At 49.0% G+C, this 14,231-nt stretch overlaps 1 protein-coding gene and 1 non-coding gene across 8 annotated transcripts in view; both read right to left on the bottom strand.

The window, feature by feature from the left end:
* Positions 1-14,231, bottom strand: part of Sirt2 (Sirtuin 2) — a 376,779-nt gene that overhangs the window by 213,767 nt on the left and 148,781 nt on the right. For all 7 annotated transcript variants that reach the window (XR_012829495.1, XM_075698293.1, XM_075698294.1 and 4 more), the window contains one exon: positions 1,610-1,669. Coding sequence is in view for 6 of the 7 variants with exons in the window: in XM_075698293.1 (XP_075554408.1) it covers positions 1,610-1,669 (60 nt within the window). In the remaining variant the exon portion in view is untranslated. The remainder of the gene's footprint in view (positions 1-1,609; positions 1,670-14,231) is intronic.
* On the bottom strand, positions 236-308 carry TRNAT-CGU (transfer RNA threonine (anticodon CGU)). Its single transcript has one exon. It is a non-coding gene; the product is annotated as a tRNA-Thr (tRNA).

Here is a 14,231-nt window from a genome sequence, read left to right as displayed (position 1 = left end):
ACCGATATCACAAAATATCAGTTTCCATTAACCAGGGTTAACTGCATATGATACAACTTGCAGTTATGAATGAGAGGAAAAGAGGGTCAACCAAGGGGCACGATCTTTATTAATCATATTATAAGAAGCCAACAAACAAAGACACCAAGGACTACATAGAAAAATTACTTGTACTTACTAATTGAATTAAAGAAATGATAAATTAATGACAATGAAAGTGGATGAAAAAACAACTTGCCGCAGGTGGGGAACAATCCCACGTCTTCGCAGTACGAGTGCGATGCTCTAACCAATTGAGCTACTGCGGCACTCTTTCCTCATCTACTTTCTTAGGTATTTATGTTTTTACTACTAGAACTAACCATGGGAGTGTTAGCCAGCGCCACTGCTCATGATGGTACCCGCCGTGGTTGCTCAGTGGCTATGGTGTTGGGTTGCTGAGCACGAGGTCGCGGGATCGAATCCCGGCCACGGCGGCCGCATTTCGATGGAGGCGAAACGCGAAAACGCCCGTGTACTTAGGTTTAGGTGCACGTTAAAGAACCCCAGGCGGTCGAAATTTCCGGAGTCCTCCACTACGGCGTGCCTCATAATCAGAAAGTGGTTTTGGCACGTAAAACCCCATAATTTGATTTTTTTACTCATGATGGTGAAAAGTCAGTGAATGAGGTTTGTCTGCTTTGTCAGGACAAGTCAGGTCAGTTTATTTCCTTAAAGGCCCCTTTACCAGGGGTGTTACATAAGGGGTGAGGTACATCATACAACGACAACTCAATGTGGTAACAAATGGGACATTTGAAAAGTGGTAGATACTCTGTATAAACAAATACATTACTCGCAACAAATTGTAAATTAGATGAAAAAAAAAAGTCATTATTTTGGCAGAAGAGAAGAGACAGCGGCCATGGACATTTCAATTTAACAACTAGTGGAACACTTGAAGAAAGGCAGATAAATTGCATACTATTAAAAATGCACATTAGATGACGAATTTCTACAAGAAAGGGTAATTAATTTGGCTAAATTAAAGCAACATCAGCAATGAATACATGGTGATTATTTGTAGATATAACATGGTGGGGAAGGGCATTCCAATCAGTTGCTGTTGGAGAAAAAAATGAAGCAGAGAAGGTAGTTGGTCTGTGAGTGTGGTTTTAAAACTTTGAGCTTATTATGAGTGCATTGTGATATTATCGTGGGTGGAATGATGCATGGCACACAATTAAGTGAATTGCAGAAAAACTCACGAAAAAGACCAATGCTGGCTATCTTACAGCGGTGTGAGAGTGACTGTAACTGAGATTTCTCTTTTAAGGATGATATGCTTACATCATATGAGTAGGATGAATGAATGTATCTTGCTGCATGATTTTGGAAGGACTCAAGTGCGTTAACGAGATATCTTTGATATGGGTTCCAGATTGGTGACGCATATTCGACTTTAGGCCTGATAAGACGGGCAGTTGACTCAGCAACATGGAGGAAGAAATGGTAACATGTGGGCACTGTAAATCTGTACAAGAAGACAGGGCACTGCAACAACTAACACAAAGTGTTCTGAAGCAAAGTCTCTAGTGTAATGCCTTTCACAATATAGTGATGCCCTCACCTGGCTTGACAGGACAGCCGCAGTCCAAGCACAGAGGCACAGGCTCTGCAGCTATCTGCTCTGGAAAACATAAGCCACAACACTGAATCAGCGGAGTAACCTTGGCAATTATGGTTCAAAAAAAGGTTCATGCAAAGTCAGAAAATGAGCTGTTTATTGACTGGGTCCCCATTTTATTTTCTTGAAGTTTCAAGGGAATGAGAGGTCTAAAAACGTGCATTCCTGACAGTGGTCTCTGCCAGCATACAAGACAATGAATATCGCATATTTTTTAAACATAATTCTGTTCTACTCAGACAGACATACAAATATATCACCATATCATGCCCATTTTCACGGGTGACTGCTTACTGTTTTGAGGCACAGGACATGCCCATGATTTTGACTTACTGAGTGAATATTTGATGGCAATTAATGTTTAGTGTATTGAATGGGACATGCAAATAAATCTCTAAAATTCAGTTTGTAATAGTACATCAAATAAAACATTACTTACCTCTTGTGCTATTGGCAATGACATAATCGAACGATTAACATAAAGGAAATACTATTTCCTTTATGTTTAGTGTATTGAATGGTACATGCAAATTAATCTCTAAAATTCAGTTTGTAATAATACATAAAATAAAACATTACTTACCTCTAGTGCTATTCACAATGGCATAATCAAACGATTAACATAAAGGAAATACTATTTTGAAGTAACAATTGTTTGTCTTGTGTTTCTGGCACTCTTGCATAGAAAACACAGTTAACCGAACAGGTTTAATGACTGAATGAGATACATGATGAATATCTAGCTTCATGCTGCTACATTTTTCCCATGCTAGCCACAAAAGGAGAAGGTTTGGTGAGTAAAACGTCGTGCCAAGGTGTGGTGGCGCCATCTGGATGTAGATCATGGCATCACTGTTCTGTGATTTAAATTTAGTGTTATCAACCACAAATTCACCGAGTCTTTTAATTGAAATCGCTGGCATCAACATAATCTTTGGGAGACTGGCAACCCGCCTTGGGTGCACAGGAGTTGATATCAGGTCCATCTGCTGCTGCGATCTGTGTGCTTCCCCGTGAGAGAGCACCCGTGCAGGCAGCTCTGTGCACTCGTTGGAGTCGGGTCTGCACTTGGGATGACTGGTGGTGATGATTGGTGATGACTGGTGGTGATTATGATGATGACACCATCATAATGAAGGCATGGTTATGGCATATCCCAGATGTGCAATCTGTTGCACCTAAAAACAATGTCACCTGTTCGCACATTGCATGATCTAAAACCGCACTGTTCCAATACAGCACCCTCTGACCATGTTCCACATAAGTAATTAAAACTGTGACACTTTGATCTTTCTACAATGGATTCAGATCCTTTGCATGTCTGTCATGGTGAATCTTTATGGAGCATTTCTTGAGGTTCGAAAGGGGCTTTGCATTTAAGACCTTCGGTTCCAGCAGTGCAGCTGTCGTGCCAAGTTCTTCTGCTCATTAGGTGTTGCGCTGGACTGGCATTGATATGTCGCAGGGGTGATTGAGAAATTCAGTTTCTACACTACCTCTCCTCGGCCTTTTTGACAAGCGATTTGACTGTCTTCACCACCAATTCAGCCAAACTATTGCATCTGTTATAACCTGGATTTGAGGTCAAATGTCACAAGTTCCACTCTGTAGCAAAATTATTGAAGGAGCCACAGGAAAATCCGGGCCGTTGTCCATGACAAGAACTGCTGGTACGCCGCGTATTGCAAAATGTGCTTCATGCTTGCAAATGACACAGCCAGGTGTCAGGGAGCTCAGCTGATCAACCTCCCAGAAATTGCTATAATAGTCCATAGCCACTAAAAGGTTTTTTGCCTTTATGCTCTAGTATGTCACATCCTAGCCGTTCCCAGAGGAAATTTGGTCATGGATGATGCTTCTGTGTCTCTCGTTGCTGTGCCGGCGCATGCTTTTGACACACTTCCCATGATTTCACATGATCTTTGATCTTGGCATTAATGCCAGGCCAGTGTATGCAATCTCACACACGTCGTAGTGTACTCTCAGTAACCGCATGTGTAGAATGTAGCTTCTCCTTCATGTCAGCTTGGAGTGCTTTGGGGATCGCTAGAGGTTGGCCTTTGTATATGAGATCATTGTGTATCCTAAGTACATCCGTAAATGGAAAGTATGCTTTGACTTCTGTAAGAAGTTGATGTTTCGACTGCGGCCATCCTGACAAAACAATGGTCTTTAGTTTCTGTAGGGAGTCATCCATCATTGTTGCAACACGTATCTTTTCCATTGTTTCCTTCAGCATCGATGAGCACTGTACTAAATTTGTCTTCAGTTACCTCTTTGCATTGCTCGCTTGGTGGGAATGCTTGAGACATGGTATCAGCCAGAAGAAGTTCTTTAACTGGTTGGCATTGAATGTCGATGCTGTAACACTGCATTTGCAAGGTCATCTGTTGCAAATTTTTTTACACTTGATCCAACTGCTTCTTTATAATAGTTTGTAGTTGTAACAAGCATGTGACGCCCTTCGGGCATAATCTTTGTTGGCCCGCCAGGCTCATTGGCCTGCCAGGCTTGGTAGGCAACATTGGTCCCCGCACCCCATAAACACCGATGAGCACAGCTGCTCGGCGGTCAGTCATCGTTCATCACCACCACGCTGCAGAGCATCTGTCTAATGGAGAGTGCCTCAAGCCCTCCCTCGTTCACAAACCCGGGCAGATTGTGGCACTGGCGACGAGTACCCACGGATCGTCCCACACCGCCGCGAGAGGCAAAACACCGCCCCGCGTTGCTGCCGCCATGCCGCTCTACGGAAGGCTCGAGCCGTTCGAGAGAGATGGGTTTACCTGGCCAATTTACGAGGAACAAGTCCATGTGTTCTTCCAGGCAAACGACACACCCGAGGCCAAACAGTGGGACATTTTCCTGGCCAGCTACGGGACCCGCGTCTTCAGTCTCCTGCTCGAACTTCTCCAGCCAGCCACGCCACATGTTAAGATGCTGGGTGAGCTGCTCGCCATACTAAGCTCGCATTTCAACCCAGCACCGTCCACACTAATGGAGCGTTTCCGCTTCAACAACTGGAGTTGCCGGGAAGCAGAGACCCTCGGGCAGTTTGTTGCTGCGCTACGAGGGTCAGCGAGTGCCTGCTTTTTCGGGGACCAGCTGGACTCGCTGCTCCAGGACCGTTTCGTCTGTGGCATTAACAACCCCGCCACGCAGACGCGACTCCTGGAGCTTTCCGACCCCTCGCTGGACGACGCCGTGAAGGCAGCGCTGGCAATGGAAGCTGCTGCCAAGGATGCCAGTGAGAATGCCCATGCGACTGGCTCACCATTGGCGAAAGCAGAGGTCAACAAGTTTGCGACAAAGGGTAGTAACTGCAGTGGCTGTGGTGGTGCTTATTCCTCCTCACAGTGCCAGTTCTCTCAAGCACAATGCTTCACGTGCGGGAAAGCTGGGCACCTGGCACATGTATGCCGAAGCGGGAGGACGAACAGCAAACAGCAGCAGCAGCCTGGTTCAAGCCCAGATACCACACAAGCCTGCGGCCAGGGTAGCCGTCACAAGGGTACGCGGCGGGGGCGTGCAACAGCAGGCTCAAGTTCTTCCGCGGCCAGGCTTCACGTCGTGGCCGTGGACCTGCCGATTTTCGACATGTGGCACACAGGCCTTGTACTGTCGTCTGTGCTGACCGTCGAGATCTGCGTGCACCCCATTTTCATGAAGCTGGACACAGGGGCCAGCGTGTCAGTAATGGCCAGGAAACTCTTCAAGCGTACTTTCCCCGGCGTGCTTGTCGAGGCTTGATGCTTGATGCTTGATGCATCTCTCCCAGGTCCAGGGTAAGGCACACGTCAGCGTTCGCTTTGGCGACAGGGAGGCAACCCTGCCCCTTTACCTAACCAAGGGGTCATCGCCGATGCTGCTGGGCCAAAACTGGATTCATGCACTAGGTGTTCATCTGCCAGAGTACCAAGAAGCCAGCCTGCATGTGGTGAAAGACGTCCCCAGCCTCTGAACCGAGTTGACGGTTAGGAGGCTGCAACGACTACAGCGAGAGGGCATCCTGGTGCCGGTCGAGATGTCTGAATCGGCCACTCTCATTGTACCAGTCCTCAAGCGACACGGGAGTGTCAGGATCTGTGGGGATCTCAAGGTTACCATCAACCCTGTCACTACCGTCCAGAAGTACCCGCTGCACCGGATAGAAGATCTCTGGTCAGCATTGTCCAGTGGACAGAAGTTCACCAAGCTTGGCCTCAGAGATGCTCACCAGCAGCTGGTGCTCCAGGATGCCTCCCAAAAGCATGTCACAATATCGACAACTTTGGGGCTCTTCCAGTACACGTGCTTACTGTTTGGTATGGCCTCAGCCCCGGCCATATTTAAAAGGGAGATGGACAACCTCTTCAGAGGCATGAGGCACATGGCGGTGTACTGTATTTGGATGACATCCTGGTTACTGGAAGCGACGACAGGGACCACCTGCAGAACCTGCAAAATGTCCTGGCATGACTGCAGGACGCCGGCCTCAAGATCAGTGCATTTTACTGGCCCCCAGTGTTGAGTACTTCGAACATGTAATTTCTCAGGCTGGCCTAGCCCCGGCTCCCCGCAAAGTTGATGCTCTGCTAAAGGCGCCTAAGCCCCAGAACAAGAAGGAGCTTCAGAGCTACCTTGTCCTCATCAACTTCTACAGGAGTTTCCTGCCGAACCTGTCGGAGTATCTACAGCCTTTTGCTTCTGCTTCGAGATGGTCAGCAACGGGTATGGAAGAAGGAGCAGGACTGTGCCTTCCAGTGCAGCAAGGAGCTAATCACCAAGGCTCCAGTGTTAGTACACTTCGATCCTGCCAAGCCTGTCGTCCTGACCGTAGATGCGTCATTGTACGACGTAGGAGCCGTCCTGGCACACCGGGACAAGGATGGACAGAAACACCCTGTGTCATTTGCTTCTCGTCGGCTTCATGTTGCAGAGCAACGCTGCAGCCAGCTGAACAAGGAAGGCCTGGCCCTTATGTTCAGTGTCGAACGCTTCCACCAGTATCTGTGGGGCCAGAAGATCAAGGCGGTCAGGGACCACAAGCTGCTGTTGGGACTGCTGGGGCCTGACAAGCCAGTTCCCGTGCAGGCATCACCTCGAGTGGTTCACTGGGCCTTGAGGCTGGCAGCTTACAGTTACCAGCTGGTTTACCATCCGGGAAAGGACCTGGGACCTGCTAATGCCCTGAGCCGCCTGGCTCTGCCTGAAGTGCCTGATGCCGTTCAAGAACCTGCTGAAGTGTTCATGCTGGAGCACGCATACCCAGAGGTACCCTCCAGATCTGCGGTATCGCAAGCGAATAGCTGGGACCCAGTCCTGTCTCAGGTAGCCAAGACAGTGTCCCATAGGGAGGAATTGGTTTAGCAGGCCTATAGCCACAAGGCTTCTGAGCTGAGCTCACAGCAGGGCTGCCTACTGTTGTGGGGGTCCAGGGTGGTGATCCTACAATGTCTCCGGTCCAGGGTCCTGCGGTTGCTGCACATGGGTCATCCTGGCGTGGAAAAGACCAAGATGGTGACCTGGTCCCATGTTTGGTGGCCTGGCCTGGACCAGGACATCACTCACATGGTGAAGAGCTGCCAAATCTGCCAGGAGCATCAGCGGGCCTCATGTCATGTGGAAATCATCTCCTGGCCATTCCCACAGAGACCCTGGTCCCTGGTACGCATGTGGATTTTTGGGGGCCCTTCAAGGGCCATAGGGTGGTGGTGGACGTCTTTTCGAAGTGGGTGGAGGTTCTACCTGTCACCACTTCATCAGCAGGCACGATCATTGCAATACTACAGCAGGTCTTTGCTGCCCAGGGGTTGCCAGACGTCATTGTGTCCGACAATGGTCCTACTTTCACCAGCACAGAGTACCTGGCCTGGCTGACAAAGAACAGATTTCGCCGGATGATAGTTCCGCCGTACCACCCTGCTTCAAACAGTGCAGCCGAGCGCGTGGTGCAAACCATCAAGCACAACGTCAAGTAGAGCCAAGACTGGGGGTTTCCGGATGCAGATAGCCCGGATACTGTTTCAGTACCGGACCACACCCCATGATGTCACTGGCCGTGCCCCCTGTGAGCTCCTGCTGGGTCGGATGGTCAAGACACCCTTGCATCCGGACCTCCAATCCACAGTGCTCCTGAAGCAGCTGAAGCAGAAGCTGGCTGCTGACCGAGGGTGCCGTCCCGGACCTTTGCCAGGGTCAGGACCTCCAGTTTTTGCCAGGAACTTCTATCCTGGCCCACCCTGGTCTGTCAGACAGGTGGTGTCTCCTGCCATCGCCTCATCGCTGCTCATCCACATGCCAGATGGGGCCACGTGGCACAGACACACTGACCATGTTAGGCCTCGCCTCGGGAACTGGCCAGCACCCTTGACTGGCACTTCAGTGTTCCAGCTCGCAGGACTAGCAGCAACACCAGTCGCTTCCAGAAGAGCACCACCCACTTCAGTGGCAGCAAGCATTGCCAGTGGTGCAGCTCCCTTTGGGCGAGTGTTGAGCCCGACACCGCTCACGAGGCCGACCACTATGACCCTCCGAATGGAGCAAGGCTCGCTCAGGCAGCACCCGCACACCCGGCCCGTGAACGCAGGTGCCCAGGCGGAGTACTCGACGGTGGAGGCCACAGGACCAATACTAGGGTGGCTAGAAGGGGAGGTGTGAATACCGGCGGCGCTTTCCTTCGGGCGCGTGCGACCCCCTTGCGCACCGATGCCACCAGGGGGAATGTGGCGCTGCCGCTCGCGGCAGGGTACTCGTAGCCTCGCTGGCCTGCACCTCCATGCCTCCGCTGTCACTTGGTCTCGTCGCCTCTTTTGGAGGGTTCCTTGCGACAACCTGTCATTCGAGGGCGAGGTGCAGTCGGCAGCGAAAAAAAAGACAGAGCGTTGGCGCTTTGTGCCCGGATGTGATCCTGGGTGCAGGAAAACCTCAGAAAAAGTATCTCTTCCGTTCCCCTGCCTGCAAACAAACGTTTGCCGAACGGGATCGAGCGATCCCAAGGGCCAGGCTCATTGAAGCTATGACATCGAGGTTCACTGAAAAAGTCATGACGTTATTTTAACATAGTTTTTCGCTCAAAATGGTGCATGATTGTTGTCTTTGGTATTTTAGACGGGGCAGCAAGAAAGAGGCCACCCTTGAAACTGTTCCGTTTCTTGATGAATGTGAGGCTCACTCTAAAGGGCTCGGCTTTCTTAGAAACAGTACTTCTGAAGGGCTGAGGATGAACATCCATTCAACAAAACACCTTCTAAAGTACCTTGCAGAAAACGCTGACTTCATGTACATGATGACTTCGAAACTGAGCCAAGACCGCCTAGAGCAATGTTTTGGCGTTGTGAGACAAGCGAGTGTGGCAAACAACTCAATTCATTCTAGTCATAAGGCATGTATACGTGCAAGCTTGGTAAATAGTTCCTATGTTTTGCAGAAGTTCGGTTTGCTTATGTAACAAATGTTGCTTGTGCACATCCAGGTGTCTAAGCTTCTACAGTCTAGCAGGAGCACTAAGGCAGCAATGTGCCGTCGGATGTCCTGGAGTTCTCGTTATCTGTTGAAGAGGCGCTGGCTGAACAAGAAAGCCACAGCGAAGACAGCGTGAAGGCTGTGCCAACTGATGCCGTGCAAGTGGCTTTGGACCACCAAAGTTATGTAGAGCACCGCAGCGACGCACGGCTAATTTATTACATTGCAGGTTATGTGGCGAGAAGGCGTGTTTTTCCCACACATTGTGAGGCTACAAAGCAGCATCTCTTAGTGATAAAGGCAATATCCCCAGAGAACTTCCATCAGAGGCATCCAAAGAGCGGGACCTTGGGGGTATTTTATAATTTTATATCCCTCAGAATAATTCTATAAGCTGGTCAATGCCCCTGAAAAGAAACACACTCGTTCATTCAGTGTAATACACTTGCATGCCAAAGCTGTGGCCGAAATGTTGCAGTCAATTCGTGACGTGCCAAAAATTGGTTGCCTGGACCGTTCTGTTACCCTGACAGCCTCAGTTATACGTTTTTATCGCCTCACAAGGATTTACTTTTTGCTTAAAGGTGTCAGTCAGCAGGGTAGGAGAAGAAACGGAAAACACTGAAATTTTGTGTATTGTAAAGTTATGACAATTTTTTTCCTCACTTGTAAATAAACGATTTCATGACCAGATCTGTTGCTTCACTGTCTGCAATCATGGGAAATTGTTTAAATGAGCATCAAAATTACATGCTACAGGTCAAGTGCAGACAGAAAGTGGTTTGTAAATACGTCGAGACGAATTGTCAGGTAATGTCTCTTAATCTGCAGACATTACCTGATACGCATAGGGTGATTGACTACTGTACGTGACTACGTCATAGGGTGATTGCTTAGGGTGATTGCTTAGGCTGATTGCTTAGGGTGATTGACTACTATGCGTGCGTCACGCATAGGGTGATTGACTGCTGATCTCGAGGACGACGGTCGCATTTTCAGAGAGGCGAAATGCAAGGCGCCCATGTGCCGTATTATGTCAGTGCGCGTTAAAGAACCCGAAGTGGTCAAAATTATTTCGAAGCCCCCCACTAGCCCCTAACACCCTGAGCCACTTCACGAAATGTGCACAGACAAAACGCGTTTGAATCTCGATTCAGTGTGAACTGGACCCGTAAAATTTCACAGGAGTAATGATGTGGGCTGACATAACATCGTTTTCATGATAAAGATTCATTCTTTGACGCTCGCAGGAAGCGCTCAATGCTCGAAACGGGCTCACTTTCACCTGGGTGCTAGAGACGCAGCCGACACGAGGCTGGCGAGGCGCTCATTTCGGCTGCCTGCTTCCCGCGCCTCGGTCAACAGCGCCGCCCCGCGGCATCGGTGCGCTGTGGGGTCACGTTTTCGCCGCCGGTATTCACACCTCCCCTTCTAGCCACCCTACCAATACTCGCCTGTGTAGTAGGCACCGTCGACCCAGCTAACAAAGGCAGAGCCTCGTACTTTGAACATGGAAATTTTTTGTTGTTGACAAACAAACTGGGAGTAAGGGGGTGTACCAAGCATGTGACGCCCCCTCAGGCATAATCTTCGTTGGCCCGCCAGGCTCGGTGGCCTGCCAAGCTCGGTAAGCAACATTGGTCACCGCACCCAATAAACACCGGCAAGCACAGCTGCTCGGCGTTTGGTCATCGTTCATCACCACCACGCTGCGGAGCGTCTGTCTAACGGAGGGTGCCTCAAGCCCTCCCTCGTTCACAAACCCGGGCGAATCATGAGAGAAGTGGCTTGAGGTCAGTCACTACAGCAGTATGTCCACCTTGCACAAGAAAAAGACAATAGCAAGCATCTCTTTATCTGCACGTATCATACTTCAGTAGGTGTAAGTGTTATGCATGTGAATGTTACTGGTTGATCATCTTGAAGAAGAGCAGCACCAAGGCTACGTTCACTGGTGTCGCACTGAAAAAAAATGGTTTCTGTGGATCATATTATGCCAGCACTGGTGCTTTGGCAACAAGGTTCTTTGCTTCTTGAAATGCCTTGGCATGCTCACCTCTCCAGTGCCATGTTTCACCTTCCACCGTTAGTGTCCTAAGTGGCTCTGGCACATCTGTGATTCTTCATTGGAAACGTGCAAGATAGTTGACCATACCCCAAAAGCACTGAATGCTGTAGACGTGAATGGGCGGTGGCATTACTCGTATGCCTTGACATTTACAGGGCCGATGCATAGTCCATTGCAGTGGCTTAGCAAGTGCCCAAGGAATGTCCTGGTTGTACAGTAAAGTCAGTTTTGCCTCTGTTCAAATGTACGCCAATTTTTTTACACCTGTAGAGCAAGTTGCCGAACTTCTGGTTATGGTTGCATCATGCTCCATTTTCAGTTTCTCCAACTCCAAAAACTATGATGTCTAAAACACATAGCATTCCCCCGTGTCCTTCCAAGGCTGTCTGAAGCCCTTTGTGAAAGATTTCACTGCTGAAAGCAGGCCAAAATGGAAGGCGAAGCCATTTGATGTCCCATTGGTGTCTGGAATGTAGTGAGAAGACTCGATTCCTCATCCAGGACGCACTGCCAGTACCCATCATGTAGGCCAACATTTGAGGAGATCTTGGCCTTTCAGACCCCTGGCAAGATGTTCAGGACAGGTAGAAAGTGTCGTTATCTTTCCAGAGCGTCATTCGGCGCTTGTTGATCAATGTAGGTCCTCGCTTCACCATTTTTTTTTTGTGGCAACGACCATTAGGCTAACCTACAAAGTAGGTTCACTGACACTGGATTATACCACGCTGCTCCATGCTTTTGAGCGTTGCTTCAAGGTGCGGTTTGATGCTGACAAGGATTCGGAAGTTTGTCACTGCTCTTGCACAGGCTGACGGTTTGGTCACAAGGTGCACTTTTCAAGGGATGAGCCTGATGATTGTCCAAAAAGTCTGGGTACTTGTGGAAAATGCAGCTCATCGAATCTATTGTCTGTGTCTCAGAAATGCTGCCGACGAGGTTACAGCCCACAACAATCAGACCCATTGCTTGAGCTGTCTTCCATCCTATGAGTGGTGTAAGGCCACCTGGCACAACAATGAACTCTGCAGCATGTTCCTCTCCATCTGGCGAAGTCACACTTAAGTTGACCTTACCTATTGGTGTCACCTTTGCACCATTCCACATGCATATGGTAGTCATAGTCAGCATTACCTGCCGTGGTATTACACTCTTTGATTTTATCATATTGACAGCAGCTCCACTGTCAACTTTAAATTTCATTTTCCTGCCATTGACATCTAGCATTGTGAATAAAAAGCTTGTTGTGCCATTTCAGACCATAAGTATGACTTCAGAATCGTCCTCTTTGGTTCCACATTGCAATGGTTTTATTGTTCGTGCACACAGTTGCAAATTCGTTGAGCTTCCTGCAATTGTTACACGTCTGCTTCCACACCGGAGATACGCTTTGTATGCTCTCGTGACTTCCTTCCCAATATTTGCACTTTGGCAATGCTTTTCTCGAAGCTGCTTGCTCTCTTTTAAAAGCCAACTGGAACAAAATTTTCGACTGTGTAAAAATCCCAGTTTTAGATAATTTAGACATGCAGTAGTCTGTCTGCAAAGTTTTACGCTTGAAATACAGGTAAATACGCCACAAAGAGCAAAAATCGACGTTTTTCATACTGAAGGTGAAAAAAAAAACGCTGCCATCATCACCCGCCGGAAGTGACGTACAGTGAAGAATGCGGAGAACTAGCGCCCGTGCTGTCTACTTTCCTTGCTTGTGTTTCGTTCCAGTGTATCAGCGAGCAGGTCTCGGACGTCTGCTAGCCACAGAGTTAGCATACTTTGTTAGCTGCTTTTTACGCTGTGACAATTGGCCGTTGCGCACCCGCACGGTCCTTTTAATGCAAAGCATTCTCCGAGCCCAGCCGGTTTTCTCTATCTGGTTGTCTACATTCAACAGCAGGGCCTCGATGCATTCTGCCTCCACTTGAAGAAGAGCGCATTGGGGCGGCCAAGCTAAAGGTGCTGCACAGTCCGGCTTAACACGGATGCAATCCACGCATGGCACAGTTATGCTATGTTGGCGAAAATTGGGTGCTCTACATTCTAGTGTGGCTGGAACAGGAATAGAACAAGTCCTATTGCACGCCGGAGTAGTGGTAACAGGGCACATCGCGCACTAACTTGGCTGACCAGCAGCATGCTGTTCGGGTTCACCGAAGTGAGCATGATGCGTTTGCTCCTTTGACAAACAAAAAAATGCTCGCTCACCGAGCACCTGTCCGCTAGCGCTATGGCAACTGATCACCATGCTGCTGGTCATGCCTAAAGCACAGGGTAAAATTTTAGCGATCTTAGCATGTCCAGTATGACGTATCCGACTGCACCGGCCGCTGCCTGGCACGCTGGAAGCACCACGCTCGTCGACTGATCAGACTACTGCCATCTGTATTTAAGGGTGATAAGGCTTGGCATGGCTAGGTTAGTGAGAGAGAGAGAGAAACAACTTTATTGAGCCGAGCTCGACATCTTCTTAGACGCCGTCGATGGAAGTGGTTCCCTCTTCACGGGACCCATATGCTTCCCTAGCCACCTGGCCCCTGGAGATCAGGACGAGCTTGTCTTCCAGGGCGGTGCTGGTTAGCAAGGTCTCCCATCACTCGGTAAGGGTGGATGAGGGATGGGGTAGGGTAGCGGGGCAGGTAAGAGGTGGGGGGATCGCCTTGATGAAATCGCATACTCCAATGACGTGTTGGAGCATGCCTAACTGTGTTTTGAAGAAGTTACAATCCTCCTCGTACCTTTCCGGGTACATCTTGCTTTGAAGGTAAGGGTGCGGGAAGGATCCTGCTTGTATTTGCCTGTAAATCACTTGCTTTTCTCTGCTAAGCGATTTGTGAGGATCGGGGTAACGGCGCCTCTCCGTCTTATAATGGTTCGTAATGTCTCTGTAACTAAATATGGACTGTGGCTCACCTTCCTCAACCCGGTGTTCCATCTCTCGGGCGAACTGGTGGGCAAATTCGTTGCCCTCCAGCCCAGAGTGAGCCGGTGTCCATATTAACTCAACTTTCCTTTCAGGTACGTCGCGTTTACTTTTGAAAATATCTAGTGCTGCAAGAGACA

The sequence above is a fragment of the Dermacentor variabilis genome, chromosome 7 (genome assembly GCF_050947875.1).
Source record: "Dermacentor variabilis isolate Ectoservices chromosome 7, ASM5094787v1, whole genome shotgun sequence".
In the NCBI taxonomy this organism is placed as follows: Eukaryota; Metazoa; Arthropoda; class Arachnida; order Ixodida; family Ixodidae; genus Dermacentor; species Dermacentor variabilis.
Note: the sequence above shows the minus strand (reverse complement) of the source record. Positions and strands in the feature narration are given on the sequence as shown.